Here is a 25,556-nt window from a genome sequence, read left to right as displayed (position 1 = left end):
ACGAAAAAGGAGCAATGCAGAAGCGAGCTCCAGGTGGCTGGGATGCAAAACAGGATGTTGATGTTATGGGACTGTACCGTGGGAACCAGGGACGGTCTATTCAGTGCACTGAGCACCGGATGTTAGCTCAGAGTGTCACATGACCCTGTACTGGAAGTACATGGGTGGAGTTATTCTCTCTCTGCAGCTGGTGATGAGAGAGTACAGACATGATTTCTCTGTACTGCTGGAAAGACAGGAATAAAGGCATGTAAATATATTTCTGTCTGTCTCTTTCCCCTCCCTGGCAATGGGAGGGGGAGAAGTGGTGTGTTCTTCTCACATTAGAGGAGGATCGCCGATTGAAGACCTCCCCTGGTCTTGCCGGGAGTCGCTGGCAGGGAGGTCAACAAGGATTCAAGCCGGGCACCTGGAGGGTGGCCAATTCCTTTGGCTTTTGGCTTGAATTCAACAATTATAATAATTTATTTATACCCCACCCATCTGGCTAGGTTTCCCCAGCCACTCTGGGTGGCTTCCAACAAACTATGAAAATACAGTAGTCCATCAAACATTAAAAGCTTCCCTAAACAAAAGATGCAAGAAGCTTTTGACAAGTTGCTAAAACAGATTTGCTACTTGAGATTAGTTTATCTGGCAGCTACTTGGCCTAACATGGCAGTCTGGAGTTACATATGTTAGAACATTTTTACACAACTTTTTTTCTTGTGGTTAGATAATATCAATCAAGGGGGGGGGGGGAATCAAGCAAGCCCATGCAGAAAGCAGGGCAACCAGGTACACTTCCTCTGAGCCTTGTAGGGTTAAGCCAACTGGGGGATCCCATTAGGGGCCGGCAAAATTCTTCAAATGACCACTTGGAAATTTTGAATCTGTCAGAAAAAGTCATAATTCATCACATAACTCAAAGAATTGCTTCAAAAAAATTCCTTTTAACAGCCAACACATTTCTGTATGCAAAATGACTGCATATATTGAGTTCTCATTTCTACACATAATTTTGTTAAAATTAAGAATCTTGACAACTTCATCAAGTACCTTTTGAAAAATGAGTCTGGCATCTTCTTTGTAGCCAAAGTTTCTCATTGAATGAAACATTGGGTGCATTTCTTTAAAGGTGCTACAATCTCCACACAAGCAACAAGTTCAATGATTTTCCCTGACATAGCATGAGCATCATTTTCCATATCTCTTTCTTTACATGCACAGCATAAAAAGACTAGCATGAGAGCTTTGTTTGTAATATTAGTGGTTTCATAAATTTGCAATGAAAAGATGTTGCCAGTCTGGACCCTTAAAATGAGTCTGTTTTATAACATCAAGCATATTGAACCTGTGACTTCCTGCATGCAAGGCAGATTCTCAGGCCCGGATCAGTCTTTCATGTTTTTTCCTTATCCTGTGGACAAACTGAGATGATTTCCCCTGCCTTTTTATTCACCTTATTTTAGGATTTAGATGGGGGGCGGGGAGTTTGCTACCTTTCCTGTAGAAGTTCACCCTTATTAAATGGAGATGCTGACAGGAGAGAGAGTCAGAGAAGGACTGGCTTCCTGACTTCCTGGTTTCCTTCCTTCCTTCCTTCCTTCCTTCCTTCCTTCCTTCCTTCCTAGGCATGTTGGTATTTCTTCTTGGCCAGCTGTGAATGCTGTGATCCTGGCAACTTGTTGATGGAGATACATGATAAAGAATACCACATTAAAATTTCTAAGAAGGATGTGGAGGTATTTAAATATTTATTGATCTAGCATCTAGTGGACTGATTGTTGTTTCTACTTTGTTTTTAAATGGCATTCTTACATTTTGGATGGTGGCCACACCATTCTAATTAGAACAAACTGGAACACACAATAGGCATGAGAAACGTCCACCAGACTTGCAGCTGTTTTTACTAATGTTTCATCTTCAGCTGCTCTTTTTTGTTGAGTTCAGGCCTGAGGACAATGATATAACATTTTGGGGAGAAGATACAAACCAGAATCCCAGCACTAGAGGCCAAGATGGAGAAGATCTCCACAGCCACCATGTATTTCCCTTTGCTGCTTACGTAGGTTGGAACAAAAGAAAGCCACACACTGCAAAACACCAACATGCTGAAAGTGATAAATTTGGCTTCATTAAAAGTGTCTGGAAGCTTCCGAGCAAAGAAGGCCACAACGAAGCTGACAAGAGCCAGCAATCCCATGTAACCAAGAACATAGTAGAACATGTTGGCTGAGCCTTCATTGCATTCCACTATGACTTCTTCAGGCAGAGAGTGCATGTCCAAATCTGGGAAAGGAGGGTCAGTACAGAGCCATAGCATACAAATACTTGCCTGGATAATTGAGCAGCCTAGAATAATAGAGGTGGAAAATCTTGTCCCCACCCATTTCCTCATCTTGGATCCTGGTTTGGTGGCCAAGAAAGCCAGAACCACAGTGAGGGTTTTAGCCAAAACAGAAGAAACAGCCACTGAGAAGATGATACCAAAGGCAGTTTGTCGTAGATTGCAGGTCAGCAACTGGGGGCGCCCTATGAATAGCAAGGAGCAGAGGAAGCAGAGCAGGAGGGAGATGAGCAGGGTGTAGGTGAGATTCCGGTTGTTGGCTTTGACAATGGGAGAGTTTTGATGTTTGATGAAGATTCCAAACACCAATGCTGTAGTTGCAGAAAGAGCCAGAGCCAAAAGAGCCAAGCTGATGCCTAAAGGTTCTTCATAAGAAAGAAAGTTTTCATCTTTTGGAAGGCACTGATTTCGCTCCTTGTTAGGATACTGATCTTCTTGGCAGTGGAAGCAATCATTCATATCTTGAATCGGGGGTATAAATAAGAGTAGTTCATTATTCCAGATATGTAGAACTCTGGGTCTGGCTAAAATAAACTTATTTACTGTGCATGATCATAGTGTTTCAATTTTTTACACCTTTTTACTCCATATATTTTCATATAGTGCATTGTATAGATCACACAGGATTATTGTACAGCATAGGAAAGATATTTCCTTACAAGTGTTTACATGTCAACCGTTACATTAAGTAAGTTCCATTATAAATGTACACACTGTCTCAAGGATAAGCCCCAGAGTTCGCAGTGGGCTTTATTTCTAATTATGTATGCATAGGATTGCAGTTTTGGTCTAAAGGGATAGTAATTTTTATGCTCATGCGTAAACACTGCCAAGGAATCTGTATGGAGAAGTATTTCTTATCAAAAGCAATGTTTCACAGCTTACTAGTTGAAGGGAAGGACTAAAGGACTAATGCTGTTGATATAATCTACTCAACATACCCATACCATTAAGGAACTGCACGGTGCTTTCAAATTGACTGAGCTGGTGCTCTGATGAGGAAGTAAGCTGGATACAATGAAGTAGAAGATCTTCATTTGTAAAAATGATGGTGCCCTAGTTCAACTCACATTTCTTGTCTGAGACAGCTCAGTTTCAGGCAATGCTGACTGGATGAACCATGAAAAAATGTGCAAGGACTGTATCTTCCTTGAATGAAAGACTATATTTGAATGCATATATTGAGTGCAGCAATTATATTGAGTGCAGCAATTAGATGAGCTAGCCCAGTGTTTTCATTCTGATTAAGAGTAGCTTTCCAAGGTCTCAGGAAGGTGTATGTCCTGCCACCTGAGATCAGTTTAATGTGGTTGGCAGGAAATGATCTTGGGATACTCTGCAATTATGTCCAGAAGCTAATGGGTGGATTGTGGTGGGCTTTGCTATTATCTTTACAATCATAGGCACCGACTCCAGGAAGCCAAAGCTCTGTTAGACACCTCAATCTTTTTTTTAGGGGGCCAGACCACTCCCTATAGTTGAGGCCAAACACTGAGCTGGGCGCACATGACATCAGGAAATCACACGGTATCAGGACGTCTTGTCAGTGTTACTCAGAATATGGTGCCTCTTTTTAAAACTATGAAATACTTGTTTCTCATACACAAAAAAATTATTTGGGATCCTGTACTATCCTCCTCACTCTTGATATAACAAATTCCATCGCAGCATTAATAACATGTTTTCAATAGCAATTATAGAATAGTATGTTGTCTCCTACCTGTCTGGTTTGTAATCTTCCCTTCTGGACATGGAGCACAATCATAGCAACAAAACGGCTCCCCCTCTTTCCTTTGTCTGCTGTAACCTGGTTGGCAGTGGTCATTACACAGGGCAAGGGGTACAACCTGTTTTTTAAAACAGATGGTAGAAACTGTGTTCTATTGTATTCTCATTTGTTCTTTGACTTTGGATCAACAGGGTGTTCTATTGAAATGAGATGTTTTTGTCTATGGGATTGATATGACTGTAATACGTTCTCAATGCTGTTTTGGTTGAGTTAAATTGTTTGTGCGTCCTTATTAGTGGGAATGACCTGATTTGCTTGAATTCCATGGCTGTGGGACATAAATGTCAATGATCATGCTCTTTCTCGTTAACATCTGAGGCATATTAAGGCTCGTAAATCTGATAGGGATCGTGTTTGTGAACAGGTAATGGGGAATAGAAATTGTACAAAATAAGAGTCGAAATGATTTGTGTGACTAATGTTGATTTCAGAGTATAATTGTCATTGTGGTGTTAGTATGTTACAGATATGTTGAGCAGTAGCTGTGTGTTTAAAGATTTCATGGGGGGGGGGTAGAGAATTTAGTTTTTTTATATATACATGGGATGCAGATGAGGTAAATTCATTTTTATTGATCAGGGAAACAGCAAACTAAATAGTGATTCTAGACAGTGAAAAAAAGATTCCTTTGTGTGAAAGGGCAGGATATATATTTAATAACTAAATGAATGAATGAATGAATAAATAAATAAATAAATAATGTATAGTTAACTGTCAACTGAGAGAAATATCAGCTAAGAAAGTCAGCTGATAACTGCCTTCCATTAGCCAACTGCCATTAGTTCTTGGTTCTATGATACAGTCTTGGAATTTTAGTCAGCTAATCAGGACAGAGCTGCAGAGTAGTAATGCTGGCTACCAGAATCAGTACAGTGGCATGTTCACAAACCATTCCTAAGCATAACAAGCCTCAATGAAGCAAACAAGAATTTATGCAGCATAGTTTAAGGAATTATCAAAATATCTAACTATGGACCTTAGAAGATGCAGTTGGATCCTACCTGGTTAAAACTGTGGTGCCATCTAATGATCTTCTCATTGATGAAGAAATCTCGGCCCAGTGGAGCTTGGGGATCCATTTTCCCGACTTTCACTCTTAAGAAGGACTTATTGCGGAAAGTCAACCAGTTGATAATATCAAAACCACCTTCTAGCTCACGTTTCTCATTAAAAAAGACAGTGTCCCCAACACTGTTGTTAAACAAGATATTCCTCAGGAAATGCTGAAGCTACAGAGGAAGAAAGAGAATGGTAGATTGGGTAAAACTAGAGAACACACCACAAAGCTTCTGTTTTCTCATACTGCAATAAAATCAAACTATTTCTTGAAACTCCTGGTCTTCTTTCCTTTGAAGGAAAAACCACATCCAGTAATGTCCAGTAATGACAGCTTCCTGAATCCATACTAGCTATTACCACCATCTCATTCTGTTATCTTCCTTGAATTCTGGGGAAGAAATTGGACAGCAGAAACACCTTCACATTTTTAAAGTAGTTTTTTTTTTGTAACAACTTTGCAACAAACTTTAAAAAAGTATTGCAGAAAGAAAGTGTAAGAAGCATTTGCAGCTTACATGCAGGCAAACATATACAGTGGTACCTCTGGTTGTGAATGGGATCAGGAAGTAAATCAGGAAGCTCGGCGTCTACCCACAATAGGGCGTCTGATCTCCGCTCCTGCGGAGCCGGAGCTAATTAGGGCCTTCTCCAGCGCTTTCCAGACTTTCTGTAACTCAGGCTCTTGACCTAGGCTTTGTAAATTAATAGCTGCCAACTAACAAAGATAATACTGAGGCTGATAAAAGCTAATAAAAACTGATAAAAAGCTAATTAATAAAAACTGATAAAAATAATAAAAAAAGCATCAACTGATGCGGAGCTCAAGTCGACGCTACTACTAACGACGACACCATCTTGGATCTACGATCCATTCCGGAGGCCCGTTCGCAACATGAATAGAACGCAACCTGCAGCAGTATGTCTGCGCACACGCAGGTTGCAATTTGCCTCTTCTGCGCATGCTCGTGACGTCATTTTGCATGTCTGCGCATGCACGAGTGGCGAAACCCAGAAGAAACCCTTTCCGGTACTTCCGGGTTGCTGCAGGACGCAGCCTGAAAAAACGTATCATGAAGCAAACGTAACATGAGGTATGACTATGCACACACCTCCAGTTATCTCATGTGTGCAGGTATGCAAGACAAATAAATGGCTGCAAATTCTACAACCACTTAGAACCCATATAGAAGACCTATATAAAGGTGCATATTGCTGAAGGATTAATAATGTTATCTGGCATGTGTGTGTGTGTGTGTGTGTGTACACCTAATATAGAGAATCATGCAAATAGTTACAGACTGCTGCTAGAATATTCATCTGTTATAGCTTGAAGAAAATGAGAACACCACCCTTGGAAAAATGGATTATCAAGAATTCAGACATTGTATATATGGTTATGTCTTTAAAATCTGAAACATGTATTGACAGCATCTGGAAGATCATGTTTGTCAAATATTATTTAGTGAAAAGATGCAATTTTTGTGAGCAATATATTTTTGCAGCTTATTATAACGGAACTTTGTACTGAGACCCAATAATAATAAATGCATATTATTTTATGTGCAAGTCATTTCAGATACAAAGAGCTTAATGAAAAAGCAGCAGCCCCTATGGATGTGGAAGTATGTGTGCACACTCTCAGTGCTGTCATCATACACATAGGCTTTTCATATATATATATATATATATATATATATATATATATATATATATGCTTTCCATGTTAGACATTACCTGAAAATATTGTGGCTCATGAATTCCCACATAGTGCCCAAGCATCATCCCTCCATTTTTGGCTTTGGATACAAACAGGGCATGCAAAGCATGTGCCACAGCATAGACGGCATTGTAGATGCTGTAGTTTTGGCTGGTCATTTGCATTTCAAAAAGAGCCCCAGGAAGGCTCTCCAGCTTCTCCTCACCAGTGCAGGATTCCTCCTCTGTCTCCACATCTAGAAACTGGCAATCAAATGCCTGTTGCCAGAAGAAGCTGATAAAGCCATCAGCCTCAGAATGGGGATTCAGGTTCAAGAGGAAAGGGTGGAACCCGTCAACCTCATGGGAATGAATGGCCAAAGATAAGGCACCATGGAAGTTTTGTATATCTAGATCTCTTTGAAATGTTTCTGATGAGAAATCAAAAAGGGCAGTGAGAACCCAGACCTTGTTTATTGCCCCCACATCAGACATTGTAGCCGCTATCAGCAACCACTGCAAACACTTCATGGTGGAAGTGTCTGCATTTACAACAAACACATTGACATTGGTTTTGCTCAGGGAAATGGCCATAACCTGATACTTCTCTACCATCGCAAACACATTGAAAAATTTACTGGCATTTGGCATTCTTTCGATGATGGCTGCACAGATTTCATTCAGGAAAAGCAGGGGTGCCAATGTCTTCACAAACATTTCTCCTTTGTTGTCAGCTGTGACAAAGATCCCAACCCATACCCATTGGAAATACAGAAGAAGTCGGACAATCCCATTGTATTGATCTGCTTCATTGGGCGTCATCTGGTATAAGGAAGAAAGATGCTTTTTTTCACCCACTGCTTCAGAAAATAAAGAATAGGTGACCTAGACAGGAAGAATGTAAAAATAACAATCATCATCTTGTAGGATATTTGTTTGTGCTTAAATATTCAAACACATACTTAATTTCAGCAGGGTACACCAGAGAGACAGATGAAAAGGGCGGGGAGAGATCATTTTAAGAACTTTATAAATTAAAGAACTAGTGCTAAAGGAAGTTTGAGAACATTGTCCTGCAGCTTAAGGGACTCCTTCCTTCATACTAACCCCACTTAGTGTTCTGCTAAGAAAATGAATATTTAGGTTTTCTATAGTGAAGGCAGCACTATTGAGATCAGAGTAATGAAAAAGACTTGCATTGCAGATGAATGTTCAATGAGCTGAGGCTCAGGACCTGTAGGCGCAACCTAATGGTAATCCTGTTCCTAAGAAGCTCTGTTGAACCTGCCAAAATTCCTTCCTTCACCACCACCTGAAGACTGGGAATATACCATGAGAATACCTGATATGCTGCAGTTACAAATGCTCATTCCATTCACAATCTTCTTACCTGTGGAATCTTGTAGAGTGTTAAGATGGTTGCCATATAGAGAGATGTTTCAGACTCGAGGCCCCCAATGACAGCTATCAGGTTCTTCTGAATGCCACACTTGTAGTTGGGGACAGTTTTCTTATGGCGAGAGATGAGGTTCAACATATTCTTATAAGTCATCTTTGCACTAAAGTAGCTGTCATATATCTGGAACCCCAAGGTGATGTTGGATAAAATCTTGGGGTTTTCATTTATCTCATTCACAGCAAACACCAAGGATAAGACATGCTGATAGTTCTTTGGCACTGTGCTACAGCAATAGAGAGATTATGTATATGATCAACTTTCTGTCTTCTGCTTGGACTATTTCTTTCAGACTAATTTGCACTAATTTGGACGTGAGGAGAGAGCCATTCAACACAAAGGGAGGAAACATAGACAAGACTAATCCTGAGGATTAGTCAATGGATTCCCCACTTCTCGTCTTTTGTTGTTACAGAAGCTTATACATGAGAATTTGTCAAAATTTCAGTGTAAATTTATCCTTATATACTTGTGTTTGTATGAATTTTGCATAATAGACACAGTTTTACAGCACTCTTTGTTTGTTGTTTTTAATAAAAGATGAATTCATATTGATCCTGCAACATATCATTTACATTTTTGCACACGTTATTTGGCTGGAGACGTGCATTGCAAAATTCAGAAAAGTGTGAATCATTTTTAGCGAGTGTGTATAAGATAGGTCATAACTCCTCCCCCATCCTTGTTTACAGTCAGCTCAGAAGATTGCCCTGCCTGTTATTGACTGTTAGTCTCCCCGCCTTCAGTCCTACCAATCTCTCTGGGCACCTACCACCACTGAATCGATTGCTTTTTCAACACAATGTTCCTTTCTGTTGTCTAGCTTTTTTCTTAACATGAGACTTTTTTACCCAGAGGAAGAAAAATATCCTTACGCATATTCATCAGGATGCTTTTCCTTTGGCTTCTCCTTGAAGTGTAGTTTAGTGAAGGAGGGTGAGAACAGCTGTGAAGTGATACCACCAATGATGAAGTGCCCGGGCTGATAATATTGGTGTTGGACATGGATGGGATTAGTCACACAGTGCAAAGCAGGATGTACCAAAAACAGAGGAAGCACTATGAGTAGCACCAACAAGAGCAACACTAACATCCTGAGCTGAAAATTCATTCCTCTTAACAATTAAGCCCCTGTTTCAGCTTAAACTCATTAGCATCCTGCACTGTCAGCCTACATTAAAATTTGGCAGCTCTTGGCTGTGGGTATAAACAGCAGATTAGCTCTTGTTGGCACTGGGTGGTCTTGACATCAATGGATCAATGACATACTAACTCGGCTTTTTGTGATTATTCTGATGGGAGTGAGGACAAGACATAAATGGAATAAACATTACTATTATTTGTGCTAACTTGGATGTGCTACAAGGCATAGAACCAATATGTTAGTAAGGGCACAATCTAGCTCAGATGACAATGTTCCCTGACCTTTTGGCAAAATTAACCAAACCCAAGGCAAGACCCAATAGAGACAGTGGCCATGCCTTTCATAGCTGTACCTGCCAGAAAGGAAAGCCAAGAGCCCATGCTGGAGAACAGCTATAGCTCAGTGGAAGAGAAGGTCCAAGGTTCCATCCCCATCAACTTCATACGGTTGGGTAAGAGGTATGTCTGAAACCAAAGCTGTTCCCGGTCAGTGTAGACCAGGCATAGGCAAATTCGGCTATTTCATGGGAGAATTAATTCACAAAATCGTTTTAGCACAGTATTTAGTCACTCTAGATCTGAGTGTTACTGCTGGATGACTGAGAATAAAAACCAACCAATCAAGGTAATCATTAGCCAAGTCCTTAGCTCAAAGAGAAAAAGAGCAACAAAGAGAACTTATCATCTGAAATCTTAGTCCAAAAAGGCACAAAGGTGGTGGTGATGATGATGATGATAATATAAACTTAATCAGTCGTGTGAAGTTTTAATTGATTTATATTGGGTTTGTACCCAGTGCTACTGCTTGAGTCTACTTTGTCACTAGGTGGCTGCAGTAGCTTCCAGTACCAATTTCCAGCAATGGGAAACCTTGACAAGTCCACATTTGGCGGCATGGTTTAAGAACATATGGAATTTGGCTATTGCTGAAAAAATTACATATAAATTGTATGCATCCAGGGGGAATGGAGGACCAAGATCATTTCTGATGGGATTTTATTTCCTATGCTTTGGACTTGCTCAATAGTCACCATCCATGCCAGGTTCAGTAATATGGATGTATTGATTTATATTGGTGTGTTTCTTTTTCTTATTATTTATTTTTTGTTTCCTGTCTATATGGTATGATGCAATGCTCTCAGCAGAAAAACATAAAAAAGTAAATGTTCCACAGTGCAAAAGTATAACAAAAAAATAGTAATCTGAAATACATGACAGGGTCCCAAATCACTTATACCTTTTTCCATAGAAGTATGTAGAATAATAACACAATAAATGAAGCCACAGATATTGATTTTATTAGGTGTTTTTGTTGTTCAACTCAGACTTTGCAACAATCATGTTGGATTTAGGGGGAAAGAGCCATTTCTGTCATAAAGTACCATAATTAGAAACTTAGAATTAGTCTCTACTATAATTTAATTAATTAATTTTTCATAAATGAAAACATAATCTGTTCTGCTGTTTATATTTTTTTCCGTATTAGATTTTCTCTGTTATTTAACTCAGGTCTCACCAGAATGATGTAGCATTTTGGGGAAAAGATGCAACCCAATAATCCAGCATTGGAAGCCAAGATGGAGAAGATCTCCACAGCTACCATGTACTTTCCTCGTGTGCTCAGATAAGTAGGAACAAAGGAGATCCAAACACTGCAGAATAACAGCATGCTGAAGGTGATGAACTTGGCTTCATTAAAAGTGTCGGGTAATTTCCGGGCTAGGAAGGCCACAATGAAGCTGACAATGGCCAGGAAGCCCATGTAGCCCAAAACACAATAGAACAGGAGGACAGACCCTTCATTACATAACAATATGATTTCTTCAGCTGATGAGTGCATATCCAAATCTGGGAATGGGGGAGAGGTTGCCAGCCACAGAGTACAGATCAACATTTGAATAATGGAGCAAGAGAGGACAGTGGAATAAGCCAGTCTTTTACCGACCCAGTTCCTCATCCTGGATCCTGGTTTAGTAGCCATGAATGCCAAAACTACAGAGATGGTTTTGGCCAAGATGCTAGACAGGGACACAGAGAAGATGATACCAAAAGCAGTTTGTCGGAGAAGGCAGGTTGCCTCAGTAGGCTTTCCAAGGAACAGCAAGGAGCAGAGGAAACACAGGAGGAGGGAAGTGAGGAGAATATAGGTGAGGCTTCTGTTGTTGGCTTTGACTATGGTAGTGTCCCGGTGCTTAATAAAGATGACCAGAACCATAACTGTGACCAGAGACAACAAGAGTGCAGAGATAGTTGAAATAATGGCTAAAGTTTCATCAAAAGCAAGGAAGTTTGGAATCTTAGGGATGCATTGATTCTGCCCTCTATTTGGGTAATGATCCTCTTGGCAACTCACACAAGTTTCTTGTTCTGAAAATGTAAATTAATTATGATCAGCTAAGAACAATCAAGACTGTTCTCAGGATTCAGAACTGTCTTATCAGGAAATGATCTATTCTCATTTATTTTAAGCAAGGAAAGTTTTTAAATGTTTTTGGCCAAGAGCTTTAAAGTTACAAGCATTGTATCTGGATATTTCTATATTAATGATATTTTCTTTTGGTGTGATTTTTGGACCACTTCCACCTAATATAAATTATATATATATATACAGTGGTACCTCGGGTTACATACACTTCAGGTTACATACGCTTCAGCTTACACACTCCGCTAACACAGAAATAGTGCTTCAGGTTAAGAACTTTGCTTCAGGATGAGAACAGAAATCAGGCTCCGGTGACGTGGCAGCAGCAGGAGGCCCCATTAGCTAAAGTGGTGCTTCAGGTTAAGAACAGTTTCAGGTTAAGAACGGACCTCCGGAATGAATTAAGTACTTAGTCCGAGGTACCACTGTATATATATTCATTCTTTACCACCCATCATATCATTCAACGTTCACAAGGTGGTTTATAATTTAAAAATAATAACTAGTCCTAAGAACTGAAATGTGGGTACTTCAAAATTTTGGGAGAAATACTGGTTACCATACATTTACATGTATAACACGCCCCCATGTATGACACGCCCCCTATTTCTGGGGACTCAAAATTAAGAAAATGGTGGGGAGATTCCCCAAAGTTGTTGAGCTTTTGGGGGGGGGTTGCACAGGGTTGTTGAGCTTCTTTTTGTCCCCTGCCCCAATCCTGCATCCCCACAATGCACTACCCATGTATAAGACGACCCCTAATTTTGAACATGATTTTTGAATATACACGGGAAAGTACGGTAATTTGTTGACAGTCTTCTCTATCTCCCAAAACAACCTCCTTCTTAAGGAAGATAACTCTACTGTTTCCTCCCAATGTAGAACTTTTATTTTCTTCCAGACCCTCTCATCCCATGTTGCATTTTCCGTTCATGGAAATGCAGCTCTACATTCATCCCACTAATTCGATGTATGAAAATTATTTTGCTTTAAACATATTTTACCAAAATACATGCTTAATAAAGGATATCAGTATTGCTGTACCCTCACATTACCACAGCTGTTTGTGTTTTGTGGAGCACTGATGGACAGATTGAGAGGAAGGAACAGCCAAGGGATGGATGAATGATATTATTCTGTATCTGAGGTGGGGAGGGGAGGTTAAGCAAATCTTTTTAATAAATGGTATATGTACTAAACACATATCCTACCCATCTCATTTGAGATCATTCCTTCTGCACATCGAACACAATCATAGCAGCAAAATTTCTTTCCTTCCTTCTTTTTCTTTCCATAACCAGGATGGCAGATGTCATTACATAAGGAAAGCGGTGGCACCTACCCAAAGATACAGGAACAGTTTAGCCTTTTTAGAATGCTTGCAGAATTTATCTAATATCAGATGATCTGCTAATAAAAAAAGGAAGTCAAATGGAATGGAATGGAATGGAATATAAGATCCTCACATTCACAGGTGGCACATAAAGTGGAAGCAAATGCAAAAATAGAAATGGTCTCCTGGCTTATTAGATGGCCATCTCCTTTTCTCAGAAAGGCAGTTCTTTGCCGTTCCCTACCTGAGTCAGTCCCCTGTGCCATTTGATTCCCTCTTCATTAAAGATGAACTTTTTGTTAGGAGGAGCCCGAGGTTCCAGTCTTCCCACGTTGATTTTGACATAGGAGTTATTTGGGAAAGTGACCAGGTTTGTAATATCAAATCCAGCTACTAATTCTCCATGTTCGTTAAATGTAATTTCATCTCCAGCACTGTTGTTGAAGGAGATCCTCTGAAGAACTGAGTGCAGCTAGGTGGAGAGATAGACAGAACCAAAGTGCTGTTAAAGTACTGAAGCAGGGGTCAGCAAGGTTTATCTTGCCTGGGCCGGGTCGGTCCTGTGGAGATCCCTCCATGGACCGGATCGCAAGTGTGCGTGCCTGCGATTTTCAGCACTGCGGAAGCGTGTCTCCACGCTGCGCTGTGCCAGTTTAGCGCAGCAAGCGAGCAGGCAACTCAGTTTGGGGACCCATGGGCCTCAGGTTGCTGACCCCTGTACTGAAGTACAGTGGTACCTCAGGTTAGATACGCTTCAGGTTACAGACGCTTCAGGTTACAGACTCCGCTAACCCAGAAATAGTGCTTCAGGTTAAGAACTTTGCTTCAGGATGAGAGCAAAAATCGTGCTCCAGTGGCACGACGGCAGCAGGAGGCTGTTATGAAAAAGGAGCAATGCAGAAGCGAGCTCCAGGTGGCTGGAATGGTAAACAGGAAGCTGACGTTATCAGACTGTACCGTGGGAACCAGGGACAGTCTATTTAGTGCACTGAGCACCGGATGTTAGCTCAGAGTGGCACATGACCCTGTACTGGAAGTACATGGGTGGAGTTATTCTCTCTCTGCAGTTGTGATGAGAGGGTACAGACATGTTTTCTCTGTACTGCTGGAAAGACAGGAATAAAAGCATGTAAATATATTTCTGTCTGTCTCTTTCCCCTCCCTGGGATGGGAGGGGGAGGAATGGTGTGTTCTTCTTCACGTTGGGAAGAATCGCCGATTGGAGACCTCCCCTGGTCTTGCCGGGAGTCGCAGACAGGAGGTCAACAAGGATTCAAGCCGGGCACCTGGAGGGTGGCCAAATTCTTCTGAGCTTCGCTGGCTCTGCTGGCTTGAATCAACATCTGGTAGCAATGCCGATGGTTTGAATGATCTATGGGAATCAGGCTGAGTGGTGAGAGGTCGATGAATTGTTGCCATCCTCTGCACCTAAGGAGATAAAGAAAGCGTCTGCCTGCAGCCAAAAGCTGAACAGACAGCTGGACACCGAAAGGAGTGTAATTCAAGGCAACGGAGCCCCAAAAAGGTATGCTGAATATCGGGCTAAAGAGAGTGAACACAGAAAGAATTATTCTCTGTTCACGAGAGAGCTACGTTTGGAAAAAAACAAGCTCTGAAAGCTAGGCTGGCATACCAGGAATTCCTGTGGTAGATAAAGATTCCCGTCCCGAGAAAGGTTGCTAGGCAACGACCGTCAGTGCTTGGAAAGTTACTGACAAATGGGACTGGCTCAGAAAGAGCGTGAGAAGGCAAAGTTTGTTTTGACTATGCAAGGGTTTTGAAAACAGCCCAAAAGTTTGCCTGCCAGTGAAAGCAGTAAACAGCCCAGAAGAGAACTTTTGGATTTTACAGGCTTGAGAGAGAAAGCTAACACTTGGGTTCAGAATGAACGCCAGGAAGGGGGGAGGGTTACCCTATCCACCTCCCCTGAGTGCCGTGGTTCTGGATGAACACAACCGGCTTGCTGCACTGGAAGAAAAGGACTGGGGGAGGGAGGAACGGAGTTCTAATTCCCCCACCGATGAGGCTACTGGAGAGGATGCTGTAGCTTTGAACGTTGTCCAATGTTACAATTGTGGACAGGCTGGGCATCTTCAGCGGAACTGTAAGAAGCCACGCCAGCCAAAAGGAGCGAAGGGCCGCTCAGCAAAGCCTGAGGCGTCAGGAAAAGGTCATACCAAGCCTATGGTGAAACCTGCAAAGGCTTTGATGGCGAAAGGAACCACGCCAGATGTTAGGAACGCATTTATTATCGACACTGGAGTGACCGTCCATATGTCCCCACACAAAGGACTCTTTTCAACGTTTAAGAAGCAAAGCTTCGCTGTGAAACAGGCCAACGGTCAGGAGCTGGAAGCGACCGGCGTAGGGACTGTGTATCTTAAGAGTCTGAACTTGACTATAAACAATGTTTATTTGGTTCCTGAACTGAAGTTCAATCTGCTGAGTGTTTCACAGATTGCAAAGAAAGGACTGAGACTGTCCTATGATGCTGAGAGCTGCAAGATCTACAAAGATGGAAAGTTATTTCTTTCTGCCAGAGAGAAAGATGGATTGTATTTGTTGACTTTTGACCAAAGTGATTACATGGAATGTAATTCATCTGTGTCTAACCTAGTTTCTCTTGCAGGTGTTACCAAGAAGGTGACCGGGGTCAACAGAGCATTTCAGCGGGTGTATGGTGATGTGATTGGTCCTCTAGAACCATCTAGAGGCAATGCAAGATTTTATCTTGTGTGTGTGGATCATTTCTCTAACTTTGTCTGGATTTATGTGTTGAGAAAGCCACACGAAGCCTTGGAGAGGTTTCAGGAGTTTTGTGACAAAGTTAAGAATATGCATGATGCTAACATTGATTGTCTATTCACAGACGAGAAGCAGATTTTTCTTTTACAGGATTTCCAGAGGTTCCTGCAGAAGAAAGGGATAAGACACAAGATTGCTGTTTCAGCGGAAGCGTGGAACAGGGGTGTCTGTGTACGGGTGAACAAAGAATTGCAAAAGGGGATGAATGTGCAATTGCTTAGTTCACATCTGCCACATGAGTTCTGGGCCGAGTCTCTGATGTCGTATTGTTATACGAAGATGAGAAAGGTTTCAAAAGAGTTGGGAAGTTCTCCTTTTGAGAAACTGTTCCATAGAAAACCTTCTGTTGCCCATTTCAAGGTTTTTGGGTCTCATGTGAGGACAGAAGCTCCAGGTGGAGTAAAGAATGCCAGAGGCATTTTTGTGGGTTATGAAAAGGGTCTCTACAGAGTAATTTTGTCTGAATCTGGTCAGGTGATTCTCACAACATTTCTAGAGAGTGCTCCTGAACAGGAGAGAGTGATAGTACACACATTTCCCACTGAGGACGATTCAGATGATGATGGTGATTTTACTGAGTACAGTGGTACTGAGAGTGACAGTGATAGCTCAGAGAGCTCAGTTGTCACAGTCATTGAGAGGAAATCTCAAACAATGGATAGGCCTTCACAAGTGAAGGATGAACCACTGTTTACCATTGGAACTGGTTCTCCAAAGAGTCCAGTGAGTCCAGTGAGCAGAGAGGATCAGCACCTCATACGTAGGTCTGAGAGAGTTACAAAGGGTCAACCAGCCAAGAGGTACTCAAAAGAGTTTGCTAACTTAGCTGTTGCATGTGTTGCTGTTGTACACAACCGAGGACAGGTTGGAGCTGTGTCTAAGTCAGAGACAAAGACACAACAGAGAGTTGCTAGCCAAGGTAATGCAGATGCACTCATTCCTTGGAAACCAGACAACCAGAGAGGTACACTGGGGAAACCAGTGGCGGGGAGTTCCAAGGGTGGAACTGAAACAACAGGGGAGTGTTATGTGTATAACAACTGTTTGTTTTCTTCTCTGGATCACGCTTTGCTTGCCGCAACACGCATTGATTCTTTTGGGGGAGGATGTTACGAAAAAGGAGCAATGCAGAAGCGAGCTCCAGGTGGCTGGAATGGTAAACAGGAAGCTGACGTTATCAGACTGTACCGTGGGAACCAGGGACAGTCTATTCAGTGCACTGAGCACCGGATGTTAGCTCAGAGTGGCACATGACCCTGTACTGGAAGTACATGGGTGGAGTTATTCTCTCTCTGCAGTTGTGATGAGAGGGTACAGACATGTTTTCTCTGTACTGCTGGAAAGACAGGAATAAAAGCATGTAAATATATTTCTGTCTGTCTCTTTCCCCTCCCTGGGATGGGAGGGGGAGGAATGGTGTGTTCTTCTTCACGTTGGGAAGAATCGCCGATTGGAGACCTCCCCTGGTCTTGCCGGGAGTCGCAGACAGGAGGTCAACAAGGATTCAAGCCGGGCACCTGGAGGGTGGCCAAATTCCTCTGAGCTTCGCTGGCTCTGCTGGCTTGAATCAACATCGGCCCCATTAGCTAAAGTGGTGCTTCAGGTTAAGAACAATTTCAGGTTAAGAACGGACGTCCAGAACGAATTAAGTACTTAACCCGAGGTACCACTGTATTTCCCCTGCATTTATTCATATAATTTCTTTCACAAATTCAGGTTATTATTTTTCTAGGAGACCGAGTATTTATGAATTCAAGACTTTTACCATTACTAATAGAAAGCATGCTATTTTAGTTACTAGTTATAGGGAAAGTGTGGGAAATCATGAAGAAAAGTGTGCCGTTCGTTATTGTTTAATGCGGCTTTCTTTAGAAAGCTTAAATAAATGTTGGCTTTAAAACAACAACATTCATTTATGGTGCTAATGCTGAGAGAACACTAAGCATGAATCCATGGAGGCGAAATTGGTCATTGGCCTTTGGCTACTGCATGACACACCACTGTACTATAGTCAGGTATTGGCAATAGAGTTTGGCCAGTGAAGGAACATTACCTGCCAGGGCTCTACATTCAAAGGAGACAATCTGTCCATGGCCTCCATTGTTCTGTGGTTGGATCTAGCTGATTTCAAGATATGTAAGGCATGCGCAACAACATACACAGCATTATAGACACTGTAGCTGTGGCCAGTCATGCTCATTTCAAACAGAGGCGCAGGGAGGCTCTCCAGCCTTTCCTCTCCAGTACATCTGTTAGAGATGAATGTGGAGTTTGAAAATGAACAACTGAATGCTTGTTTCCAAAAAGTTTTGATAAAACCATCTTCCTCTGACCAAGAAGGGTAGATATTCCTTACAAATTCTTGGAACTCTTGTAGCTGCCTTGAATGAATTGAGACTGAGATAGCACCTTCAAAAATCTGAATATCAATTTCAATTAACTTTTGAAAATGATGTACTGTGAAGTCTATTTGTGCTGTGGTAATCCACACTTTTGTTTCCGAGAACAGCTTTTTATACTGAAGAAATAGTCCTTTCATTACTCTGGTTATCCCTATAATGTTAGCCAGCCACATGACTGATGCAGTTTCTCCATATATAACAACAGCACTGATATTTCCTACACTGAGAATTGGCAAAATACTGTGTGTGTCCTTGATAAGTTCATCTATCTTGTCGATACGCAGACGTTCTGGAGCTCTTTCTGTGAATGCTGAACAAATGCCATTCCTTGAGAGTATTGGCTCCATTATATGCAGAAAATTTTCCCCATCCTCATCATCTTTGGCAATGAGCCCGATCCATTTCCAGTTGAAATGGAGAAGTAACTGGACAATTCCCTGGTACTGAAGGCCTTCATTGGGAACCAAACGGTAAAAGGAAGGAACATTGATTGGATCATTCACTGCTGGTTGAAATGAGCCATATGAAAACTGCAAGAAGACGGGATAAATTTCACGAAATTGAAATTGGGAACAGGAGAAACATATTGCCCCTTCGCTCAATCTAGTCTCATTTATTTACTTCTTTTGATTTCTTACTTTAAACCTTGTGATCAATGACCGCAATATATACTAAAACATTTTTAAAATGAATAAAGCACAAGTCATTCAACACTGTTTTGATAAACAGACAGTTGTAAGAGAAACATGTAGTCATTAGCTAATACAAACCAAGTCTACCTCTCCATATATTTGTTTGTTTAAACACGTTATTTTAAAAATCTGTCAATCAAAAAAAACAAACGTTGACAATAAATGAAAGGGCTTTCTATGCTCAGTAAAATGGACTCAGTAAACTGAACAGTAAACAGGAAGCGGTGCAAAAATCTGTAAATTAAAAATACAACCTAAAACTAATAAACCAGTATAAAAATATTAAAAATGTTCCTTATGAGGAATGGCTAAGGGAGCTGGGCATGTTTAGCCTGGAGAAGTGGAGGCTAAGGGGTGATATGATAGCCATGTTCAAATATATAAAAGGATGTCACATAGAGGAGGGAGAAAGGTTGTTTTCTGCTGCTCCAGAGAAGCGGACATGGAGCAATGGATCCAAACTACAAGAAAGAAGATTCCACCTAAACATTAGGAAGAACTTCCTGACAGTAAGAGCTGTTCGACAGTGGAATTTGCTGCCAAGGAGTGTGGTGGAGTCTCCTTCTTTGGAGGTCTTTAAGCAGAGGCTTGACAACCATATGTCAGGAGTGCTCTGATGGTGTTTCCTGCTTGGCAGGGGGTTGGACTCGATGGCCCTTGTGGTCTCTTCCAACTCTATCATTCTATGATTCTATGATTCTATATTGATTCAGGTGATTCATACACATAAAACAGTTTCCAATCCTATGTGCCTCTTATTTTCCTCTTTTTAATTGCGGGGAGGGGGGATACTTCAAAGGTTTTCAGTAACAGTAAGATAAAATGTGTGTGTCTCACCTGCTTGGAATCCTAGGAAGAAGAAAGCAAATTACCGTATTTTTTGCTCTATAAGACTCACTTTTTCCCGCCTAAAAAGTAAGGGGAAATGTTTGTGCATCTTATGGAGTGAATGCAGGCTGTGCAGCTATTACAGAAGCCAGAAAAGCAAGAGGAATTGCTTCTTTCACTCCGCAGCGATCCCTCTTGCTGTTCTGGCTTCTGCGATTCAGAATATTTTTTTTCTTGTTTTCCTCCTCCAAAAACTAGGTGCGTCTTGTGGTCTGGTGCATCTTAGAGAGCGAAAAATATGGTAATGTTTTCTGGTATGACTGTAACATAGCACGTAACAAGACATGTAACATATCTTTCGAGCCACAAAGCAAGCAAAGTTTTCAAGTTGGATAGGTTATTGTAAGTCCTCTCTAACATGGCAGCTGAACGGACATGTTCAATGAGCCAGAATGAATAAAACCCAAAACTCCTGAGTGTCTAGGACTCTAGAATAATTAGTTTCTGTGTTCCCAGTTGGAAATTGAATAGGTAGAGACACCTATTTCTCCACCTGAGGCAAAATAGGATCTGTGGTCTCTTGCCCCTTGCCACCCCACCCCGCTACTTCTGCCACCACCACAACCCCCACCACTTCTGCTGAAACACCCTGGCTCACACCGCAATGACACACCCTGGAACAACCCCCTTTCTCTAGGTAGACGGGGATGTTCTGGCAGTGGTGGAAACAATGGGGTGGGCAAAGCACAGATTCTTCTGCTTCTGCCACCTAAGGTGGGTGCTACACCCCCACTTCATGGACTCTGGGCAGAGAACAATAGTTTGGCACTAATGTCATTAGACATTGACAATCTATGAAAGGGCTTTCTATGCTCAGTAAAATGGACTCAGTAAACTGAAGAGTAAACAGGAAGCAGAGCACTGAGCACTAGCACTTATGCATTTAAAAATAGTTCAGCAGCCTGGATCAAACATGCTGGCAGCAGATTCACCACCCTTCATATTAGTCAGATAGTCTTTGCATTCTTGTCACCTAAAAATAGAAAGTTTAGTAAAGAAATGCTGGAGTGTTTTGTTTGTTTTTTAAATTATTGGACAGCTTTCAGCCTTGTATTTCTACATGAATCTACACATTTCATTATGTAGCAACTAGAGTCCTGGTGGTCAGTGAATAATTTTTATCCACCTAGCTAATATCACACACACACACACACACACACACACACACACACACATGATATCTCTCTCTCTCTCTCTCTCTCTCTCTCTCTCTCTCTCTCTCCAAGCTAATATATATTACAGTCCAGTCTCTGGGCAGAATAACACATTAGCCATATGCAATAAAAATACATATACCAACATTAAACAACAGTCAACTTCAACCAGCTGTAGCTAGCAATATGTATTAAGCTGGATATTAGTAGCCAGCAAAGACTTCAGTAAGCATGTAGTTCTGATGTAGGCCTCTCATACCTGTGGAATCTTGAAAAGACCTAAGATGTCTGCCATGCGTGAGGAGGTAACAGAGGCAAGCCCACCAATGATTCCTATTACATTTTGATGGATGCCACATTTGTAATTGGGGACAGACTGATGTGATTTGAAAAGCAGGTCCAGGATGGTTCGGTAGGTCATTCTTGAGTCAGAGTAGCTGTCATAGATGTGGAACCCAAGAGTAACATTGGGCAAGATCTTGGGATTGTCGTTGATCTTGTCAACAGCAAAGACCAAGGCCAGGATGTGCTGGTAGAACTTTGTCAAAACACTGCAAAGAAAGTCACATGCTATTCTTGTGAGTATTAAACAGTGCACAAAGTCACTTTAACACATTGTTTGTCCACTCTACATCTTGAAGATTCAGCTTCCTGACATGAAGAGAAAACACAGCCTGCATAACTAAGTTATACTGGTAAGAAAGTAAAATGTATTGTGGCTACCTTTTCGTGTATTCCTTTAGATTTGCACATCATAACTAAAGGAATATTTGTATTTGTCTTGAAATCAAATTATAATCTTCGTTTCTCCAAACACATAGATTCTGTAGACATCTCCATATTTTGGCAAAAGAATTTTCCTAAATTTCACTTTCTTAGTCTTCAGAATTTCTATCCATTGTGCTCCTTATCACTATAAAGTATGAAGTCAAAACATCTGCTAATATTTGTAGAACCATTGCAAGAACTTAGAACTTAGAAAGACAAAAGGTGTTTGATGGTTTGGTGCTCTAGTTCCTGGCTCACCTTAGCAGACTGTTTCATGCCACAAAGGATCTAAAAGTCTAATGCCTTTTAGGATACTTTAATGAGTCTGTTTCTATTATATAATACATCCCTTTGCCAGTTTCAACATGTTGTTGGAGATATCAGAAAAAATATAGAATGAAATTAAGACAATGTGAGCATTCATTCACAGCATTGTGCTGCTTATTGTTGGAAATATATTTACGAGTGAAGGTGTGGAAAATGCAAAACAATTGCTTTTTAATGGGTTGCTGCTGTGCCTGCCAGTTTACTTTTAGAATTGACTCTTTCAAGAAAGGAATGATTGAAACTCTTTCCCCCACCTTGAATACTGTTCCCTCCTATAATGATTAAATCAACTCCCTAGTTTTACTATCTTGAATTAATTGAATGCTTAACAGACACAGTAATGATCTTTTGAAATCATCATTTACTGGAAATAATGTTAACAGAATAAAATAAAATGGTAGTTTTGGAAGGCAAATAGAAATAAATGTGATACCAACCGCTATAAACACCAGTATCCATCAATGTTAGTGCAGAAATCTCAGAGAGGACATTCTACGATATAGTCCATATCTCTTTTTTTAAAATTGAAAATACTCTTTGCTTATAAATAACTAAAAGTACATATGTCATCTTCATTCTACTATCAGGGTTAAGCAGACTAATTAAGAGAAGTAAGTATATTCATTCCCACAGCAATTCAAAACAACTCCTACAGAAAAGCAACAACGAAGAATCAGGCAGTCCTAAGTTCCTTTCTAAAGAGGCAGTTTTGCCTGGCAGCTAAGCTCTGTGGTGTTAGGGCCTTGTGGGTCTCAATATAGCAAGCAGCGTTGGTGTCAGTATTGAAAAGTTCCATCTAAAAGTATTACACTAAAAGTCACCATGTTGTGAGGAGCACAAAACTCTAAGCAACTCTGGAAGAGTCTGGGTGGGGAAGGGAAATGGAAAAGGGGGAAAAAGAGGTGTGGAAGGATGTCTAAACCACAAGAAGATAATGAAATAAAGAATATTATTATCAGCATACGAAAAGCACATGAGTTAGGTGCAGTCAAATATATATATAAACAACTACATTAAAGGTCATTCCCTTACAGTGGGATTTCAATCAAAACCTGAGAAGGGTGCTGTTTGAAGAGGACTGGGCGGGAAATATAATGGATATGAGACACCAGCCCACCAATCAGGAGATCACCTGGCTCATACCACTCATGTGGAATATGTACAGGATCTTTTCTGGTGCATTTCAGCTCATGCACTTTGCAAACCATGTTTGAAAGCAGCAGGAGATGCAGAAAAAACATCCCAGCGACAAATTTCCCTCTGTACATAGACTCTCCTACCTCCTTTCTACAGCATCATTGCTAACATCAGCCACATTTAAATAATATGACTTGAGGTGGCAGCTGGATTTAACAAATCACCTCTTTAAAGAGACAGCTGTCCACTTCATTCCTAATCTCAACCCTGTTATATAGGAATGCTTTGAATGCTAGAGAAGAAACACCAGCTTGGGGCTTACTCTATATGAATAAAGAAGAGAAGCTGACAGCACCCTGCCTCTCTTTTAACCCTAATATTAGATGTCTATGGAATACTGCATAACTTCCCCCACCACTACCAACTTCAGGTCAGCCACTTGAGTTTGAGCAGGTGAATTGATTATAGTCATTTTGATAATTACAGGGAGATAATACTACTTCTGCAATGTTTTTGAAATCTGTGCCACATTCTGAGTTGCAGCCGCAAACATATTTATCAGATCGAAAAGTCATGAATTTCTCTTGATTCAATCCGCTGCTCCATAATGTCCAATAAAGAATAGTATTGAAATTCAAACTGACTCACAGGGATGAAATGAATGGGAAGGAAGAGTGTGTTTAGAATATTGCTGTGTTACCCCAATCTCCATGAGTTGTGCAAGATTCCAGGGGCTGCATGCACACTTTACCCAGGGCCTATGTTTCTTTTTAGACAATGAAGCACAGTGGAGACTGTGTTGTTTTTATTATACATGGTCTATTTGCACACATATGCAACTTGAGCCTAGGTAGGGGGAATCCCAGCATTAAATGCCACAAAAGTCGCTGGCTTCTCCCACAGCAGGCTTGAGTCTAGAAACAGGAAAATCAGCCATGCTCTCTATCTCTTGGTTATGTTCTGTCATGGTCAGTCCACATGGTACTACTGGTCCCACTTCTCCTTCATTGCCCCACTATCCAAACTGAAGTCCTACATCCTTTTTGACTCTGCTCACTAAGACGCACTGAATGAGAAAGTGATTCACTTCCTAAATACCTCCAGTGGTTCCAGGAAAGCACAACCAGAGAGTTTGTCAGCATTTATTTGAATGGTCCTATGTTATCCTATCCCACAGGGGCATGGGTGGTGCTGTGATCTAAACCACTGAGCCTCTTGGGCTTGCTGATCGATCATAAGGCCAGCAGTTCAAATCTGCATATTGGGGTGAGCTCCTGCAAACCTAGCAGTTGAAAAGCATACCAGATTGAGTAAATAAATAGGTACCACTGCAGTAGGAAAGTAAATGGCATTTCCATGCACTCTGGCCCCCTTCACGGTGTCCTGTGCACTAGAAGCAGTTTAGTCATGCTGGCCACATGACCTGGATAGCTGTTTGCGGAAAAAAGCCGGCACCATCAACCTGAAAGACGTTTCCAATATTCCTGTGATTCTCTTCCTCTCCTCTCTCTGCAACTTCCTATGCTCTCCCCAAATTTGATCAGGAAAGGTGCTTAGAGCCTCTTGAGCAGAAATGTGGGGCACTCATGGGGATGCAGGAGAAGATAGGAAGGGGAAGTAATTTTTCTGGTAAGTTCTTGGTGAGTACACTACAGGGAAAGTGATACCTGACGTCAAGTCCACATAGCCTAAGAACCAACAGGACTAAAAAATCTTCTGTGATTTATATCTTTCTTTGTGCCAACTGCTCTCTATTGTTAAGGTCAGGCCTCAACATGATAGTGTAGGAATTACGGGGGAAATGCATCCTAGTAACCCAGCACCAGAAGCAAAGATAGAGAAGAGCTCCACAGCAACCATGTATTTTCCTCTGGTGCTCAGGTAAGTTGGAATAAAGGAGAGCCAAACACTGCAGAAGACCAGCATGCTGAAGGTGATCAACTTGGCTTCATTGAAGCTGTCAGGCAACCTCCTGGCTAAGAAGGCCACAGTGAAGCTGACAGTGACCTGGAAGCCCATGTAACCAAAAACACAGTAGAACTTCGGAACTGACCTTTCATTACAAAGAATTATGATTTCTTTTCAGTCATTGAGTGCATGTCCACATCTGGGAATGAGGGAGAGATTGCCAGCCAGAGGACACAGAGCCCTACTTGA

The 25,556-nt window shown here is 41.3% G+C and overlaps 2 protein-coding genes across 2 annotated transcripts; both read right to left on the bottom strand.

Moving 5' to 3' along the window:
- Positions 1-1,759: 1,759 nt before the first annotated feature.
- On the bottom strand, positions 1,760-10,367 carry LOC128399033 (vomeronasal type-2 receptor 26-like). The gene is made up of 6 exons (XM_053360291.1): positions 10,264-10,367; positions 8,263-8,554; positions 7,020-7,757; positions 5,120-5,347; positions 4,050-4,176; positions 1,760-2,790 (listed from the first exon to the last, which is right to left on the bottom strand). The coding sequence occupies exons 1-6, from the start codon at positions 10,365-10,367 to the stop codon at positions 1,892-1,894; spliced, it is 2,388 nt and encodes a 795-aa protein (XP_053216266.1). The 3' UTR covers positions 1,760-1,891.
- A 569-nt stretch (positions 10,368-10,936) lies between these two features.
- LOC128399032 (vomeronasal type-2 receptor 26-like) lies at positions 10,937-23,470 on the bottom strand. Its single transcript, XM_053360289.1, has 7 exons — positions 23,295-23,470; positions 21,427-21,718; positions 19,963-19,974; positions 18,085-18,963; positions 13,471-13,698; positions 13,105-13,231; positions 10,937-11,838 (listed from the first exon to the last, which is right to left on the bottom strand). Exons 1-7 carry the CDS (start codon positions 23,468-23,470, stop codon positions 10,937-10,939), a joined length of 2,616 nt encoding a protein of 871 aa, XP_053216264.1.
- Positions 23,471-25,556: the final 2,086 nt, after the last annotated feature.

The sequence above is a fragment of the Podarcis raffonei genome, chromosome 13 (assembly GCF_027172205.1).
Source record: "Podarcis raffonei isolate rPodRaf1 chromosome 13, rPodRaf1.pri, whole genome shotgun sequence".
NCBI lineage: Eukaryota > Metazoa > Chordata > Lepidosauria > Squamata > Lacertidae > Podarcis > Podarcis raffonei.
This window is presented reverse-complemented; position numbering and strand designations above follow the sequence as displayed.